The 18,324-nt window shown below is 40.2% G+C and overlaps 1 protein-coding gene across 1 annotated transcript; it reads left to right on the top strand.

Moving 5' to 3' along the window:
- Nucleotides 1-10,589: 10,589 nt before the first annotated feature.
- On the top strand, nucleotides 10,590-17,888 carry LOC127776065 (ent-sandaracopimaradiene 3-hydroxylase). The gene is made up of 7 exons (XM_052302387.1): nucleotides 10,590-10,741; nucleotides 14,282-14,442; nucleotides 15,711-15,869; nucleotides 15,970-16,110; nucleotides 16,265-16,519; nucleotides 16,605-16,772; nucleotides 17,114-17,888. The coding sequence occupies exons 1-7, from the start codon at nucleotides 10,606-10,608 to the stop codon at nucleotides 17,624-17,626; spliced, it is 1,533 nt and encodes a 510-aa protein (XP_052158347.1). The 5' UTR covers nucleotides 10,590-10,605; the 3' UTR covers nucleotides 17,627-17,888.
- The last annotated feature ends 436 nt before the right edge of the window (nucleotides 17,889-18,324 follow it).

Here is an 18,324-nt window from a genome sequence, read left to right as displayed (position 1 = left end):
GCAAAATTTGTGTGGCATGGTTCAAATTCTCCCTTTTTTTATCGGACAATTATTTTTGGGAATCAGACAAATTCATTTTTTCCAGCGATTTTTCTTTTACCGCGTTCAGATTTGGTTTTTCTTTTCTTTTTTTCGCACGTTTTCTTTCGCCCGGTTTTTTTGATCGGACAATTTTGGTTTTTTTTCACCCGGTCTTTCTTCGGCTTTCTGGATCGGACAGATTTGAGATTTGGTTTTTCTTTTTTTTTTTGCACATTTTCTTTGGCCCGGTTTTTTATCGGACAATGTTGCTTTTTTTCGCTAGTTTTTTTTGCCTCTTTTTTTCTGGATGTTTTCTTTCGCCCGGTTTTTTTAGATCGGACAATTTTGGTTTTTTTTCACCTCTTTTTTCTGGATCGGATAGATTTGGTTTTTCTTTTCTTTTTTTCTCGCCCGTTTTTTTGGATCGGACAAATTTGGTTTTTTACGTCCGGTTTTTTTGACAGATGATGAAAGTACCTCTTATTTTTTAAGTAGCAGAGATAGAGATATAGAGATGGAGATATGGATAGATGAAAATAAGGTCACCACGTCATCTGAAGGATGGAATTGAAGGACGACATGGGACATGGGCTTGCATACAATCGATCTGGTCTTGGGCCTACATGCAATAGATCCTGGAACTGGAACGCGTGGGAAGGAAATCGCACGGAAAAAAAAATCAATCCCGTAAAAGAAATCGAACGGCCATATACACGCACACGGGGTAAAAAAAAAGGACGAGAAATAACTGCGGGTGGATAGAGTCGGACAATGTATGAAAAAATTTTGACAAAAATATTTTAATTTTTTATAATAGTAGAAAATTTTTATAATAGTGGATAGAGTCAGACAATGTACGGAAAAACTTGTTTTTTATAAAAATATTTTAAATTTTTATAATAGCAGAGAATTTTTATAATAGTAAAGATATAGATAGAGATAGAGATTTCATTCCTTACTTACCCAGCCCACGAGCAGACGAGCCATCAAGCCGAGCCAGCCACCACCACCTGGCTCGATCCCTTTTCTCTTCAGTCGCGCCTGGCCACCGCCTTTGCTCACAGTCGCGCCGCTTACGGGGATGGAGCAACCCAGTCACCGCTCCTCTCGCCGGCACCTCCACGCGCCGCTCGCCGTGCCGTGGCGCCGCCATTTTCCGCCGAGCCGTCGCTGCAGCTCGCGTGCGCCGCCCCCAGTTCTCTTGGTGCGTCGCCGCAGGCGTCTGCTCGACCCGGCCTCACGACGCGATGCAGTGGCGGACACCCTGGGTAGGCCTAGTAAAAAAAATCTAAATGCAATAACAAATAACATTGAAACTTACCTAAATGACAATGTAAATTGCCCCTTCATCAACAAGATCTGGAGGTGGAGGTGGTTCTTGTTCTTCACATGCCCCTTCATCACCTAGAATCGAAGATGCGTCTTCATCAATTGGAGCATCATCTACAGCAGGAAACTCGTTTTATCATGGAGGGAGTGGTTATCTTACATGAGGTGCTTAACTCAATTCATCAAAAAAAACAAAGTGGCATTCTTTATTTATAGAATGTTGAAAGCAAAAGGTTTTCCAGATCAGTGGTGTGATTGGATTATGAAGGTGGTAATGGGTGGAAAAGTGGCAGTCAAAATAAATGATCAAATTGGTCATTTCTTTAAAACCCATAAAGGCTTAAGACAAGGAGATCCCCTCTCTCCTTTGCTGTTCAATTTGGCAGCAGAAGCTCTAACCTTGTTTCTGCAAAGAGCTGAGGAGAATTCCCTTATTGAAGGATTAGGGACCACTGGAGATAACCAAATTGCAATTTTGCAATACGCAGATGATACAATTTTTCTCATCGATGACAAGCTGGATCATGCAAAAAATCTGAAGTACATTTTATGCTTGTTTGAACAACTTTCTGGTCTTAAAATAAATTTCTATAAGAGTGAGGTGTTCTGCTTTGGAGAGGCCAAAGAAAAACAAGACTTGTATAGCAGTATCTTCACCTGTAAAGTGGGTAGCCTGCCCTTGAAATATTTGGGGATACCCATTGATCAAAAAAGAATTCTTAACAAAGACTGGAAACTGGCTGAAAACAAGATGGAACACAAACTGGGGTGCTGGCAAGGCAGACTTCAATCTATTGGAGGGAGGCTGATTTTGCTTAATTCTAGTCTCAGTAGTGTACCTATGTATATGATCTCTTTTTACAGATTACCAAAGGGGGTTCAGGAAAGGATTGATTATTTCAGGAAAAGGTTCCTCTGGCAGGAGGATCAGGGTATCAGGAAATACCATTTGGTTAACTGGCCCCTGGTTTGCTCACCTAGGGACCAAGGGGGGTTGGGAGTTTTAGATTTGGAGGCAATGAATAAGGCAATGCTTGGGAAATGGATTTGGAGACTGGAAAATGAAGAAGGTTGGTGGCAGGAGATTATTTATGCAAAATATTGTAGTGACAAACCTCTCTCTGGGCTGAGACTAAAGGCTGGTAGTTCACATTTCTGGCAAGGGGTGATGGAAGTGAAAGATGCATTTTTTTCCTTTTGCACAAAAATTGAAGGGAATGGGAAAAAAAACTTTGTTCTGGGAGGATAGTTGGTTGGGTGGTAGACCATTGGCTATTCAGTTTCCTTCTTTATATGGAATAGCGATTACTAAGAGGATTACCATTGCAGATCTTAACAGAAAGGGGATAGATTGCATGAAATTTAGGAGGGACTTACATCGTGATAATCTCAGAGATTGGAGGAAAATTGTAAATAGCTGGGAAGGGTTAAATTTAGTAGAGAACTGTAAAGAAAAACTCTGGTGGACTTTATCTAAAGATGGGAAGTTCACTGTGAGATCCTTTTATAAAGCTCTCAAGCTACAGCAGACTAGTTTCCCTAATAAGAAAATTTGGAAATTCAGAGTTCCTTTGAAAATCAGAATCTTCATTTGGCTTTTTACTAAAAACAAAATTCTCACGAAGGATAATCTTCTAAAGAGAGGTTGGAGGAAGGGAGATAATAAATGTCAATTTTGTGACAAAGTGGAAACGGTTCAGCATCTCTTTTTTTATTGTCCTTTGGCTAGGCTTATCTGGAATATTACTGCATGTGCTTTGAATGTGAGACCTGTGTTGAGTAGACACTAGACATGATCTGTTTGGATCCTGGATTCAGAGCATGGACAAATTTACAAAAAATCTTGTGATTGTTGGAATAGTAGCTGTTTTATGGTCTATATGGAAATGCAGGAACAAAGCCTGTTTTGAAAGAAAACTTCCAAACGATCCTATTGAGTTAGTTTATATGGCGTGTAACTGGGTGGATTCTTGGGCGATTTTGCAGAAGCAGGAGGCAAGTCGAAGAAATTTGCAGCTGGGAACCAGACTTCTAAAACAGGTGGCAAATGATGTTTTTAATTCAAGACATGGATGGAGGGGCGGCACCAGAAGAATTGGAGTAGGATGAAGGCAGATGGTTGTCCCTGATTAGTTTGTTATAGCTTTTCAGGATCTGTGTCGAGCTGTGTTAGTTTACTGATTAGTCAGTAATTGTCAGACTGAATGCTTCTTTTGTAAGCTATCAGATAGGGACCTGGTCTTCCTATCGATAGTTATCTTCCTACCTTTTCTTTTTTTGTCAAGACTTGTTTGTAGCTACTGTTCATTTCTAGTAATGGAAATGGGGGTGCTTGCACCCTGGATAAAAAAATCTACAGCAGGAAACAAACAACCCTTCATCCACAGGTGGGATTGGTAGATCACAACATGACACTTTTTTGCTTCATGCTTCTGAAAAAGAAATGCAATGCTTGACTTCTTCATGCCTCAATCTCCTGACAACCATCAAACCAAGCAAAAATGTCATATGAGATTCATTGTGGCGCACAATTTTGTGGTAATCTATACAAATTACTATATCCCCAATTGGCTAATCATGGATATAAAGAACTTGATTGTTGAAGGAGATAGTACTGCCTACTGACTACTAGAAGGGGGAGAGCAGAGGGACTGAGGGAAAGGAGAGCCAGACTGCCGGAGAAGCAGTGGTGCAGTGCTCACCGGAGGGGGAGGGCCGCCGGATGCGGGATGCCGGCCGGGCGGCGGGTGCTGGCCGCCGGGGCAGGGTGCGCGTGCCTACGCGCGTCGGGGAGGCCGGGGGCGGTGCGACCGCGACGGCGCGAGTTGGGACTCGGGAAGGTGGGTAGGCCGGCGCTGGCGTGAGGGGCAGAGCGTCGCTGCGCCGTCGCGGCGCCGTCGAGACTCGGGAAGGCAGGCAGGCCGGCCGCCGGCGCGAGGGGCAGATTGCCGCTGCGCCGTCGCGGCCTTGCGGGACGCGGGAGCGGAGGCGGTGGCGTCGGGCGTTGACAGGGTCGAGTGTCAGGGCGTCGGAGCGACGGCGCATGCGTGTGCGACTGGGAGGACGGTTGGAGCCTAGTAGCAAAGTTAGGGTTTTTTTATGAGCCAGGCTATGTTTATGGGCCATGAAAAATGAATATTTGCTCTTTTCTAGGCCAAATTCTAGGGTAGTCCTGGGCCTACCTGGACTACCCTCTGGGCCCACCACTAACGCGATGGGCACGGCACGGACGCCAAAACCCATGTGCCAACCGTTACAACAAATGTGTAACAGATAAGGTCTATCATCGGTAACAGTTGAAGGCCCGTTACAGATGAGGCCCTCATCTATAACGGCTCCAAGTTTTGAGCCTTTATAGATGTCGGTACATTTTTTTCTAAAACAAATTCAGATCTAGCCCGTCGCCGTCGTCAGGGTCTACCGCTGATCATCAGCATCGCCTTTGTTGAGATGGGTTCATCACCGACCATCGACACCGCCACTGCGCCCACGCCCACCACCGCCATCCGTGCCAAGAGCCCAACACCAGAAGAAATGGGAGGGAGGAGGGGACCGCCAACGCGAGGATGGGATGCTGCCCTGCCAAGCTGCAAGGACAGGGAGATATGGTCATCGCAGGTTATTGTTGGGGGGAGAGGGCGCTCCCGAGGAATGGGCTGGTAGATCCGCCTACCGCCACCGCGCCTATGCGCAGAGCCGAACATATGAAGAAGGGGGAGTGAGGAGGGGGCCATCGACATGACGGCCATGATCGCCGGTCATCGCCACGAACTGGCAGATCTACCTACCATGGCGCTCGCGCCCGCCGCCACCACACCTAGAGCTCAACACAGGAAGAGCAAGGGGGGGAGGAGTAGGCCGCCACCACCATCCACGCCTAGAACCACTAGCCGCCGACACGAGGAGCCGCGAGCCCACTTCTGGATCTATGTTCCCGAGGGCGGCCAATGATGGATTCGTGACTCCTAAGGCATGCCAATGCCAGTGGAGGAGATAGTGGTCGCATGGGTTAGGGCCTTGGTGGGGGAGGAGGAGAGGCCAAGAAGGGGTTGCAGAGCGGATGATAGCCGCTGGTGGGGGAGGAGGAGGGACAGAGGAATGGCGGTGGTGCTGACACGGCCACATGTCGGCACCAGAGGAGGAGATAGGTGTTAACAGTGAAATTTGGTAAGCCCGGAGTAGTCATTGGTTTAGAGTCAGCATCGAAGTTCTGAGATTAGCCGATGAGAGTTGTCAAGTCGTCAGTTATCGGATTCTTGCTATATTCGGTTAAGGAAATTGATCTACTAAAGGAAGCTTATCTAGAAGAGACCGAGTTCAAAGAGAATGCGGCATGGCAAGTTATCTATTAATAGTTTGTTAGTTTCCTTTTATCTTTAGGAAAGTGTGTTTAGTGTCCTATGCATCGTCTTCGATCTCCAACGAAGGGATAAGTCCAATGTTCCGCCGATCCAGGCAATTATATCGTTTACGTCGGCGTCGTTCAAGGCTGCATCAGTACATTCGACCTCTTGGATTGCTCTGGTTTGGATGATATATTTGCCTACCTATTTATCATATATCTCTGTTAATCTAGTCCCAGCATATCAATTTAGCTCTATCGGCTGCTTCTCGTTTTAGGGTTTCTGCCAGTATCGGCTAAATCGCCTTGCTAGATTATATTAGCTTAGACATCTACCACCCTGAAAACTCAGTCAACGGCTTGATTGTTTAGATATTATGTTTCTTTTCATACTTAGTGCTGCATCAGTTGAGTTTGATCTACTAAGTCATGCTTAGAAAATCGTAATCTCTAGCCTGCTTCTTGATTGCCAATAAGGGTTTCATTGGAGTTTCAGCCGGTGAGTTATCTGGATGTTGCATCGGCTCATAAGGATTGCATATACATATAAGTTGGATTTAGTCGATGTCAACAAAGGTTTCATTGTTTAATCTAATCTTGTGGATTTCATGACATCGGACCTCCAGCCGATGTGTGCTTTAACCTTCGGATCGATGCTTATTTATCATATCATTATTTGCCGATTGGTTTATACTGGATTATATTGTTATTTTATTACATCATCATCAGCCGATTGCCTTTATATCATCATCTATATTGGATATATAGCCGATTGCTTAAACCCTATCGCTATCGGCTGGTATCGACATCGGCTATTATCGGCTATCGGCTGGAACTACTCCATCGGCTTGTCAGCCGATCGGCTGTTTTGATCTACTATTTGCATATTTTGTCAGTTGAAGGATCAAACTGACTGGCACGCTCGCATCTCACCAACCTTTGGACCTGCACTGGAGCTAAGCAGATCTCCCAGACCGGTGTGTTTGATTTTTTCGTCAACAATAGGAGTGGAGATGAGAGGCGAGGAGATGGGTGTGGAGGAGAGCGGAGGACAGCAATGACGATTGAGGGACTAATTTTTTTTTAGGCTAAGACATCCATCTGTAATAGCCCTAAATTATGAGCCATTATACATCACTAGATAGACATCTTATTAATGGCTCTAAATTATGAGTCGTTACAAATATCCAAATCATCTGAAACGGTTCTAAATTGTGAGCCGTTGCAGATGATTAAATGAAGATATGTAACAGCTTTTTTTTTTTAATGAGCTGTTACATATGTATCAGTAATGGCTCTTAGTCGACTTGGCTATCTGTAACGGCTGTCAAGATTACCCGTTATAAATACGGTCATATGTAACAGCTCTCTTTGGCCTTTAACAGATGGCCAGATGTCAGGATCCGTGCTAGTGACTTACCGCTAATGCCAAAATATCAACCTCACAGGTGCCTAGCCAGTCAGGAACTTTTCTACTTTGCTTGGTATATTTTCCACACCCTTCTCATGAAACTCAACTGCTAACACTACCTGATGACAAAACAACTATATTATTCTAAAATTCCACAGAAGTACGTAATTTCAACTTCCAATCCAAGATGATTCAAGCTTTAGCGCACATGTACACATGTTTCTGAACTTTGTCCCGAGCAGCAACACACATGGTTTGAACTTTGAACAATAATACACCAGTAGGGAGTACGTGCATGGTGGTTATGAGCCTATGACTAACAGATCAATCTGTACATGTGCCGGCCATTTGGACTCCACCGGATCGTGCAGTTAGATAGCTAGACACTCATCTCCAAATTTGGACAAATATTCTTCACGCCATGGACAGAAACCGGCATATGGCATGACTAAAATTAACTGGCTCAGGTAACGTTGTTGACTGGCTGTCATAGTCACAAATATATAGTCCTAGATCTGCTTAATTACACGCGTGAACTGTATATGAATATGTTAATTAGTATTGATATATTCTTCACACGAGCTAGCTAGTATACGTGTGGCAATAAATTATTGCATACATTTCAAGGAAAAAAAAAAGGGAGAATAGCCAACATGATCCTTGAAGATTTGCTCGGGGATTAATTTAGTCCCTAACCTTTTATATTGTCCAAACGAGTCCTTATAATTTGTCATGTGGGCTAATATAGTCCTTGGGCCCACTTAAATCGCCGTGTGAGCATGCCATGTTATGCTCTCATGCAAAATATATGGTGAAATGTCCAATATACCCTTCCATATACCATACAAAAATAATGAAAAGAATTTACAAACTTTGTTCAATGTGACTTAGGATATATGGCAAACTTTTTTCACTGGATTATGCTAATACAAAGTTAAATTAGCTACAACCACTAAATATATAATTACCATGCCAAATAAATTTAATGTACGTAGTTGCATTTCAATGTTAAAACTCTAATGGATATTTAATATGCAAGATCATCTACTTTTTTTATTTTTCTCCTTTTCTTTGCATCTTTTTCCCCATGACGATATGTGTAAGGGCAAATTGGGTATTTCATCATATATTTTCATTCGAAGATGACATGGCATGCCCACGTGGCAATTTTTAATGGGCTAAGGACTGTATATATCCATATGATAAATTTTAAGGGCTTGCTTGGACAATTTGAAAGGCCAACGACTAAAATGATCTCAGAGCGAAACTTCAGGGACTATAGTGGTTATTCTCCCGAAAAAAATTAAGCATCGCGGTTTTACCATGACCGGTAACTGAATATTAACCTCTCTAATTAAACACCGCGTAGATCGCTGGAAATTCACCGCTTCATGTCAGCCTTTTTTGCAAAGAAGCCTCCGCACTGTCAGTTCATTACGCATTACCACTATTGTCCACTGTACGATCTTGCGCTAATTAAGATAAACTAAGGATGATTAGAAGGAAATATATCCTATGTAAATAAACTTCCCGTACACACTCCATGCATATTAAATAGCAAATGCCATAGAAAATTGTAGAAAAAATCGGACAAATACTAAAAATCTTAGTTCTCGGATTGGAAATTTATGTTGCGAAGTTTTTTTTTTCACTTTTTAAGACGCCAGTACTGATTATGAATGAATAAAAGAAAAGGGACATCATCTGCTATCTCACTATCATATCCGAGTTGAGAGAGCGGAGATAAAGAAAGGACGGAGATGGTCATCAGTGTCATTCCTCCCACTTCGGGACGGTGACGAGGAAGCGCTCAAGCGGTGCCAAATCCGATGGCCAAGGATCTCGGGGTTTCAAATCCACCACGGACAAGCAACGAAGACAAGTAACGGAGTTTCAAATTCCCCCATTGTGTGAACTACGAAGTTCTGATTTTGATCACAATGACCGCTTCCTCCCTCGCCATGACCCTAGGCAAGAGGAGGAGGAGGACCAGGAAACTTTATCGATACTATGCTATTAGCCATTAATACGAGCACATGTGCCACGTCTAAAACTTGAATTTGGGTAGGCAAGTTTCACCATAAGAAATCTAAACAATTGAGTTATGCTCACTTTACAGTTATATAACTTTTAATTAACCCGTTCCAATGGTCATATCTTAATTTTATTTTGAATGGCGTAGTTCCTATATAATATTATTATAAAATATATGTGTTTTCTATTCGGTATTTTAGTCTGCATATTGTTGTCAGGAAGGAGATAAGGATTTGTCACATAACTTCGTATCCTTTTATTATCTTTTTAAAATTCTTGACCGTGTTTATGTTGACAGAGATACTGTTTTTATTATTAAAAATTGATCGGGCCTTAATGAAAACTATCATGGTCGGACTAATTTATAACTTCTGTGTTTATTTTTTAAGGCAAACTAATATGGTCGACACTAGATAAAGAACTGACGTAAATTCTTTGAGTAAAAACTTTCAAATATAACTACTACAGTGTAATTCCAATATAACTATACTATAACTACACTAAAAATTTTATGTAACTTGTATATATATAAGTATTAAAATGCATGTCACTTTATAGTAAGTTATATATATAAAGGCATATAGTTATAGTGTAATTACACTGTCGTAATACCAACATTACACCACAGTTACATTGAAAAATCTTTTAAGTCGGTATTTAGCAATTACCAAGTGGGTATTAATAACGAGGAGAACAGCAAAAGTAATTAGTCGAAACTCGAAAATCAGGTGTACTTGCATATGGGTATTACTTGGCATAAAGGCTGGTCTTAATTTCAAAGCACGTGAGCTGACCGCGCGATGAATACCTACCTACTACATGTGGCTCCCAAGGAGTACAGAAGAAATTAAACGCAAATTAATGAATGTGCATGCGTATGTGTACATGGCCCTACCAAACAATGACGACAACGACACTACAAGAACGACGTAATATTTTTAATTGAGGTAGCTGCTACACGTGTTAAATTTGTATTACAAAGCTCTAAAAAATTTAATGATATATTCACATCGTGAAACAAAGTGATGTTAAGAGTTTATTTTTTTTTAAGAATAGTACGTATAGACTTATTATTCTAGTGTGTTTGAAAGAAGAAAGAAGATTAAGAAAATAAACCATTAAATATGATTAATTAAGTATTAATTATTTTAAACATAAAAAACAAATTAGTGCAATTTATTTATAGAAAAAATTATAAAAGAAAAATGATGATTACTACTCCCTCCGTCCCATAAAAAATCTATCAGAGGTTGTTTAAGGGAGTGCTCACGTGGAAAGGGAGCGAAACCTCTCTCTTTCTTCTAGCAACAAACGGTCGAACGCAGCCAAAAAGCAACAAAAAAGACTTCCAAGTTGGTACAGCGACGACGCCGCCCTTTCTTATTTCCTCGCTCTTCGACGTGCTGCGGCCTCTATAAATAAGAAAGCCGGGATTAATTAAAGAGTGCGTGTGATCTGATCGTGTGCCATGGAGTCGATGCTCGTAGCCGGAGCGGGCGCGGCGGCGGTGGCGGCCGTCGGGGGCCTCGTCGCGGCGGCCGCGCTCGCCGACAAGCTCGTCGCGGCGCCGCCTCCGCGCAAGAACCGCGCCAACCCGCCTCCAGGTAATTAATTAATCCAGCTCGCCGTGTTCGTTTCGATCGATCAAATGATCTTCTCCAATTGGTTTGATCCTCACTGCTGCTGTGTCTCGGTGTTCGTCGTACTCTCTCCATTGATTGATCTCTGTCGGAGATGGCAGTGTATGTGATTAGTTTGTTCGTCGGAAAATATCTCGAATTTTCTCTGTTTCAGCTAGTGCGTAAGCTTTTTTTTTTTTTTTGATGGAATGGTAATTTCTGGTGTCGCAACAATTAGAAATGAGCATGAATGATCAGTTTGGCGTAGATAACAGGATTTGAGCTATAACAGCACTCACGGCTGCGACAGCACACCTATTGTGCACAAACAAGTACTCCGCCGTTCTAAAACGTATTTTTTTTACATGTACACGATCTCCGAGATGATACTTTAATCAACAATATCTACAAAAGTAAAATGTCTTAAATAAAAAGAGTTGCATATTATGATAGTTCATTTAATGATAAATATAATAAAATCAAATTTACATGATTAATCTTTTTTAAAAAGTTTGACTTAGCACTATTCTAAAATGCTTATATTTTGAAACAGAGGGAGTAATATAAATGGAGGAGGTGGTTAGTGGTTTTGGCAGATGTAAATATAGTATAATTGTAGTGTAATTACATTGTAACTTGCATATAACTACGATATAAATTTGAACCGTTCGATTTGCTTTAAAATTCGCAAGGGATGTAGGAAAAAATCACAACCCACTCACATGTGAGGCGATTCAGTACCATTACCTCTGTTTTCACATAAGAAGCACGTCACCTAGGATTTTTGAAAATTACATACTCCCTCCGGGCTGATAATATTAGTCGCTTTAAATAATGATAAAATCAAACCTTAAAATCTTTGACTATAAATAATTTCTAAAATATTTATCTTAAAAAATGAAAACCATATATATATATATATATAAGTCTTAAAAAGTACTTCAATAAAATCATATATTTGTTGATATTTTTATATATATTATAATAGAAAATAGTTATCAAAGCTACTCTTTGGAGACTGTGCCCTTGTCCAAAACGACAAATATTATTAACCTGGAGGGAGTACAAGTTAAACTATAGTTACATGCAAGTTACGTTGTAATTACATTCACGGTATTTACACCTATCAAATTTTTTAGCCAAAATTTAACGACAAATGTATAGCTAATCCCTTAATTTTGATATATTGCTTGAAAATCGAATTTTCCGAACAGCAATTTGTCGCGATGGACCATATAGGAATTAAAGTGGATAATCCAAATCCACTAGATTTTATTGAAACTATATATCCTAATCCTAATACTAATCCGTTGGATTTTGAAAAAATACTTACCATATCTCCGTTCGATTGGATTCAGAACGGATCAGATTGAAAAGTGTTAAATCATTTTTCATCCTTTTTTTTTGAGAAATCCTTTTTTTTTCTGTAGTCCTTGGTTCAGTTTTGACTGAATGTCTGAAAGGGATGTTGTTTAATTAACTTGAAACAGTTCAAAATTACAAGCATTCATGTCTCTGTCAGTTGAAGTAGCCTTCTCCTTCTCTTCTATATGTTCGTCAGACTACTTCAGAAAGTAGGTACTTCCTCTAGTCACGAATATGTTACTGAGAGGCTATAACTAAAAACACAGTACCTCTGATTTGTAATAGATAATGCCCTTAACTTTTAAAAATATGTTTACTCATCCATCTTATTTATAGAATTTATATAATAATTATTTATTTTTTGAGTTATTTTATTATTAGAAATATTTTAAGCATAATTTATATCTTATTCACTTACCTAAAATTTTTAAATAAGATGAATAGTCAAACGTGTATCAAAAATTAACTGAGCCGGATAGAGGATATCTGAAACTATGAAAAGAGGAGCAATTAACCATTTCTTCCTTAATCCGCCTGCATGCAACTTGAAATCACAAAAGCAAACTCAAGTCAATGCCATGGGGAAAATTTACAGTAGCCCCTGCTTGTAGGTACCAAAAGAAAATCGATCAATTTCATGCAGGTGTGACCAAAGTACTGGATTCCAGGCATAGCACAAGAACATTCCACGGAAGTACCACAGCAAACTCAATCAATCGTTTTACTTGGTCCAAAAGAATTAAGAAAACTGTGCACCTCTTAACTCATTCTAATGATGAGGATCCATTTCCTAATTAAAGGACTTTGTTGTCAATCAATTAGACTATATTAATAAAGATGAGCCATTTATTTTATCTTTTTTTTTTTGAAAAAAGTTGACCAGAGAAGAGAAACATCCCAAAGGCATTGCCATCTTACCCGTATACGGACTCTGTTGCCACCGTTCTAAAAAAACTTTTAAACCGATTTTCATTTTCTACGGAAAAGAGTATTAATGTAGAATAGTCAAAAAATGATTAAATCATTATCGGTATTTCCGACGGTGGCGGGGAGTTATATAATATATTTTTATGATGAATTGTATTCCCCTGCTTTTGTTGAAACAGAGTGTTCTTTCAATATCTCATTCACTATTCATTTGACTTATATGGATTTTAAAAATAGGCAATTTATATGCCATACCGTTATCCATTCTGAACATGGATTAACTATACTTAGAACGTAAATTTTGAATAGACTAACCTTTTAGTGTGCCGGAACTATTAAAAAAAACTCTAGAAAACTTTTATTAATCCATAAAATGTGTCCGGGAATGTGTTCTTCGGTTTGTTTTCTTCTGGTTAAGTATGCACTGGTTCTGGTTGGCACATGTATAATAGTTCTGATTGTATAATAGATATCTATTTTGCTGATTAAGAGCAAACAAATGGAAATAACTTTCTTTGAGTTACACTTTCAAGTAAGATTGTTTTGAAATTATTAGTGTGCAAAATGAAAGTAGTTATTATATAGATCATTTCAGATATGTCTATTTTGGTGAGCCACTAGTGCCTGTGTTGAAAATGCAAATTATTCTAGGCAAATTTTGCCAGAGGACATCGTGACTTCGTGATTTCAGCTGTACGACACTGCACAAAGTAACTTTGGGGGACAACACTCTGTGAACGTGAAAATTGGCTCGTCGGCACCGTTTCTATTAGAATATTCATTTCTGGTTGAATAGGAGAGAAATCATGTGAAAGTTCTTAAATACCTCTGAGCCTACATGTGAGGTCTACCATCTCTCTATCTCAAGCCGGAATTTTATCAGATATTTTTAGCTTATTTGATTGTGTTTACTCCATTTGTCCATCTATCCATGTGCATAGCTAGCACTCTTACTGAAAAATGACCCAATAAAAGGAAATATAGAACCAGTACATGTTAACTTTACTTGCTTGACTAAGTTCTGGCTAGATAATTCTTGTAACTTTATTTCTCACGTGGCTCGTGAGGAGGCTGTTGCCGAGTAATATATCTCCCGTTCCCCGCAAAAAAAAAAACTTTACTTGCTTGAATGTTTGGTGTTTACATTTATGCAGAGACGAATTACCACAAACAAATTAATTTCAGTCCACTACAAGAGCTTTAGTAATAACATCGTTAGTTATTGTAATGCAGCTGTTCCTGGTTTACCCATTATTGGAAATCTACATCAATTGAAAGAAAAGAAGCCTCATCAGACGTTTGCAAAATGGTCTGAAACTTATGGACCAATCTACACTATAAAGACCGGAGCTTCTCCAGTGGTTGTGCTCAATTCGACTGAAGTAGCCAAGGAGGTATGCAAGTTGTCCTTTTTCAGCATTTTTTTTACCTGTTAATGTTTTCATTTTCTTTCCGACTACCCAAATTGGTGTCCCCATATACTCTCCACTCTTTTACCCACACTTTTCATTCACCGATCTCCTGGACTAGCACCACAGTTTGCTCGAGCTAAGGGTGCTGGTGGTCCATCTTTGTTAGGAAATAGAATAAAATTATCATGATCGTTGCATCAAGCAATGCATGTATTCTTACATAATTGTAACTCTGGTGACCACATAATGTTATAAAATCAACTTATCCGACACATATTACAACTCCAAGTCTTAAACTATAACCGACTTTATACACTTAGTTTTTCCTTTTTTTTTTTCAAAATTTTCACTTAATCTATCTTTAGACTCTTTTGAATTTCTATTCAAACAGCTAAAACTCTGAAGAGCAAGGAATTCAAAAGAGTACAAATATGTGATGTTTTTTTTTAAAAAAAGATGAATTCAAACTGATGAAATTTAGAATAAATAGGCAAGGTTTCAGATTGATCAACTCGAAAAAAATTGCTCTAAAATGCTAAAACACAAATGAAGGGGTAGTTACGGACAAGGAAGCACACGTGGTTACAGTTACACCATTGTTTTTACGCTTTTCAAATTATCCTTACACATGCAAAATAGAGGTGCTTTTAGTATGATGCGTGTGTAAATTGCATGGTTTTGACAATTTCAAATGCTATCCTATCCAGTTACTTAGTTTACAGTTGATTTTTTGACTTGTGCAAAAGTTTAGAATTGTAAGTGGACATTTCTCTTGATAAATTAAATGTGAATATCATAATTACAATTAATTCAGATCATAAATGAAATTAACCTACAGCATGAACTCTAGAGCTAATATGATATTATTTTTGTCTCTCTTTTTCCATGGAGGTAAAACTGTAAACGCTTTGGTTCATGCAATTGTGCTATGATGTTGGCTTCTAGTTCATAACATGGGTGCTATGATGTTTGATATGTTTTATCTTCCTTATTATTCTTGGCTTCAAGGTTGACATGTTTGTATATGTTTGTGCAAATACCTTGTTTGGAAAGAAAAATAAAGGCAACGTAAGAGATAGCATCCCTAAGACTTGAACTCTGTTTGATCTTCAATATATCTAAGTCTTCAAAAAAGAACTTTTATACTATTTTTTCTTATTCTTGCATAGTTACATATACTCAAGAATGATAATCTCATATTAATTGGACTGTAAATAACAAAAACATACATTCTGTACTACTTTTTCCAGGCGATGATTGACAAATTCTCATCCATATCTACTCGAAAGCTACCAAAAGCAATGTCTGTGCTAACTCGTAAAAGTATGGTCGCAATCAGCGACTATGGTGACTACCAAAAGATGGCGAAGCGTAATATTATGATTGGCATGTTAGGTTTTAATGCACAGGTACAAATCTCAGCAAAATTTAAATTCAATAGTAGTTTTCGGGTACTAATAGCACTCAGTTAATTGAGCTCTAACAATGAAATGCTTGCATAAATTTCAGAAACAGTTTCGCGGTACAAGAGAAAGGATGATCAGTAACGTGTTAAGCACTTTGCATAAGTTGGTTTCTCTTGACCCACATTCCCCTCTGAACTTCAGGGATGTTTACATTAATGAGCTGTTCAGCTTGTCCTTGATCCAGGTTTGTATTACCTCTGAACTTGAACTCTCCAGTGGTCCGTTTGTTACTTCCAATACCTGTCATGATTGTTATGAGCTTATAATTGTTGCAATTTCGTAGTTACTAGGACTGATCTTGATTGTTATGAACTTATATATATTTGTTACAATTTCAGAGTTTAGGTGAGGATGTGAGTTCAGTTTATGTGGAAGAGTTTGGGAGGGAGATATCCAAGGACGAAATCTTTGATGTCCTTGTGCATGAGATGATGATGTGTGCAGTTGAGGCTGACTGGAGGGACTACTTCCCCTACCTCAGCTGGCTTCCAAACAAGAGCTTCGACACAATAGTGTCTACTACAGAATTCAGACGAGATGCTGTCATGAATGCATTGATCAAGAAGCAGAAGGAGAGGATTGCACGCGGAGAGGTGACACAAAACTTCTATTCGTATCCAAAAATAACTTTTTTTTTCTGCAGATCATCTGAACTGAACTGTAACGTATTGCATGCAGGCAAGGGCATCCTACATTGACTTCTTGCTGGAAGCTGAGAGGAGTGCACAGCTGACAGATGACCAACTGATGCTGCTGCTATCGGAGTCCATCCTGGCTGCAGCTGATACTGTCCTGGTGACCACCGAATGGACCATGTATGAGATTGCCAAGAACCCTGACAAACAGGCAAGAAATTAACTGATACTACCTCCAGTTTTATTTTTTGGTTTCGGACAACACATGTTTTAGCATGTTTTCTTTGTAACTTGTCGTAAACGTCAATTAATCTTGTCCGGAGGGAGTACTTTCAATTATCTTTTATATATGCTCTTTCTTGTATTGGGATCCTCTGACATAACTTTCTCTTGATATGGTCATTGACATGTCAGCAATCATGTCTCTATAGCTTTACGAGAAAGAAAGTCAGAGGATCTCAATCCCTCTTTCTTTCAAATGCATTTCAGCATTTTGTTGCCAACCAAACTAATAAACAATTGATTGTTTCTTGTTCTTGGCACATCGATCAGGAGCTACTCTACCAAGAGATCCGAGAGGCGTGCGGCGGCGAGGCGGTGACCGAGGACGACTTGCCGCGGCTGCCGTACCTCAACGCCGTGTTCCACGAGACGCTGCGGCTGCACTCCCCGGTGCCGGTGCTGCCCCCGAGGTTCGTCCACGACGACACCACGCTCGCCGGCTACGACGTCGCGGCGGGCACCCAGATGATGATCAACGTGTACGCGTGCCACATGGACGAGAAGGTGTGGGAGTCGCCGGGGGAGTGGTCGCCGGAGAGGTTCCTCGGCGAGGGGTTCGAGGTGGCGGACAGGTACAAGACGATGGCGTTCGGCGCCGGGAGGAGGACCTGCGCGGGGAGCCTGCAGGCGATGAACATCGCGTGCGTCGCCGTGGCGCGCCTCGTGCAGGAGCTCGAGTGGAGGCTGAGGGAGGGCGACGGGGACAAGGAGGACACCATGCAGTTCACCGCCTTGAAGCTTGACCCGCTGCATGTCCACCTCAAGCCCAGAGGAAGGATGTGAGCTAGAAGAAGCAGTTCCATGCATGATGAAGAATTAATGATATTCTCGAACGTATTTTGCAGGATGAATAGTGATATTAAAAATATAATGGTATATACTACCTCTGGTTTTTTAATATGCTAGAAAAAAATGTATGTGCACTGCTAGGGGAGAAATTAAATTTATCATGAACATCATAGTATCTTCTTTTTAAAATGTACGACGCCAACGTTTGACCATTTGTCCCTTATATATTCAATGGTACAATTTAGATTTAATCAAATAGAGAAAAAAAGCATTACACCTCTCCAGGTACGATGGATATATGTGTTTTCCTTTTGTTTGCACTAGTACAGATCCTTCCATCTATGACGGCCTCTAACATGACTAGAATTATTGGGCTATCATAAGGAAGTCATCTCAATCGGGCCAAAAAAAATGCCCGATTAAGATATAGTCACATAAACATATTAGATGGGTATAAAACTCAGACCCGTCACGGATGACATCTATCGGGCCGTAGTTTAGGACCGATTGAGATAGCATTCCATATCTCAATCGGGCCCCAAGTTTACGCCTATCACGGATGACAATCATCCGTGACGGGCGCCAACTTAGGCCCGATTGAGATAACAACTAGGTCCGTTACAGATGACTCATTCGTGATGTGCTCTATACTAATGCCCGATTGAGATGACTTAATCTCTATCGGGCTTTAA

Source organism: Oryza glaberrima, chromosome 6 (genome assembly GCF_000147395.1).
Source record: "Oryza glaberrima chromosome 6, OglaRS2, whole genome shotgun sequence".
Lineage (NCBI taxonomy): Eukaryota > Viridiplantae > Streptophyta > Magnoliopsida > Poales > Poaceae > Oryza > Oryza glaberrima.
This window is presented reverse-complemented; position numbering and strand designations above follow the sequence as displayed.

Coding starts and splice junctions, on each gene's coding strand:
- LOC127776065 (XM_052302387.1), top strand. CDS start 10,606: ATGGAGTCGATGCTCGTAGCCGGAGCGGGCGCGGCGGCGGTGGCGGCC. Junction 10,742..14,281: donor CCGCGCCAACCCGCCTCCAG/GTAATTAATTAA, acceptor ATTGTAATGCAG/CTGTTCCTGGTTTACCCATT. Junction 14,443..15,710: donor CGACTGAAGTAGCCAAGGAG/GTATGCAAGTTG, acceptor TACTTTTTCCAG/GCGATGATTGACAAATTCTC.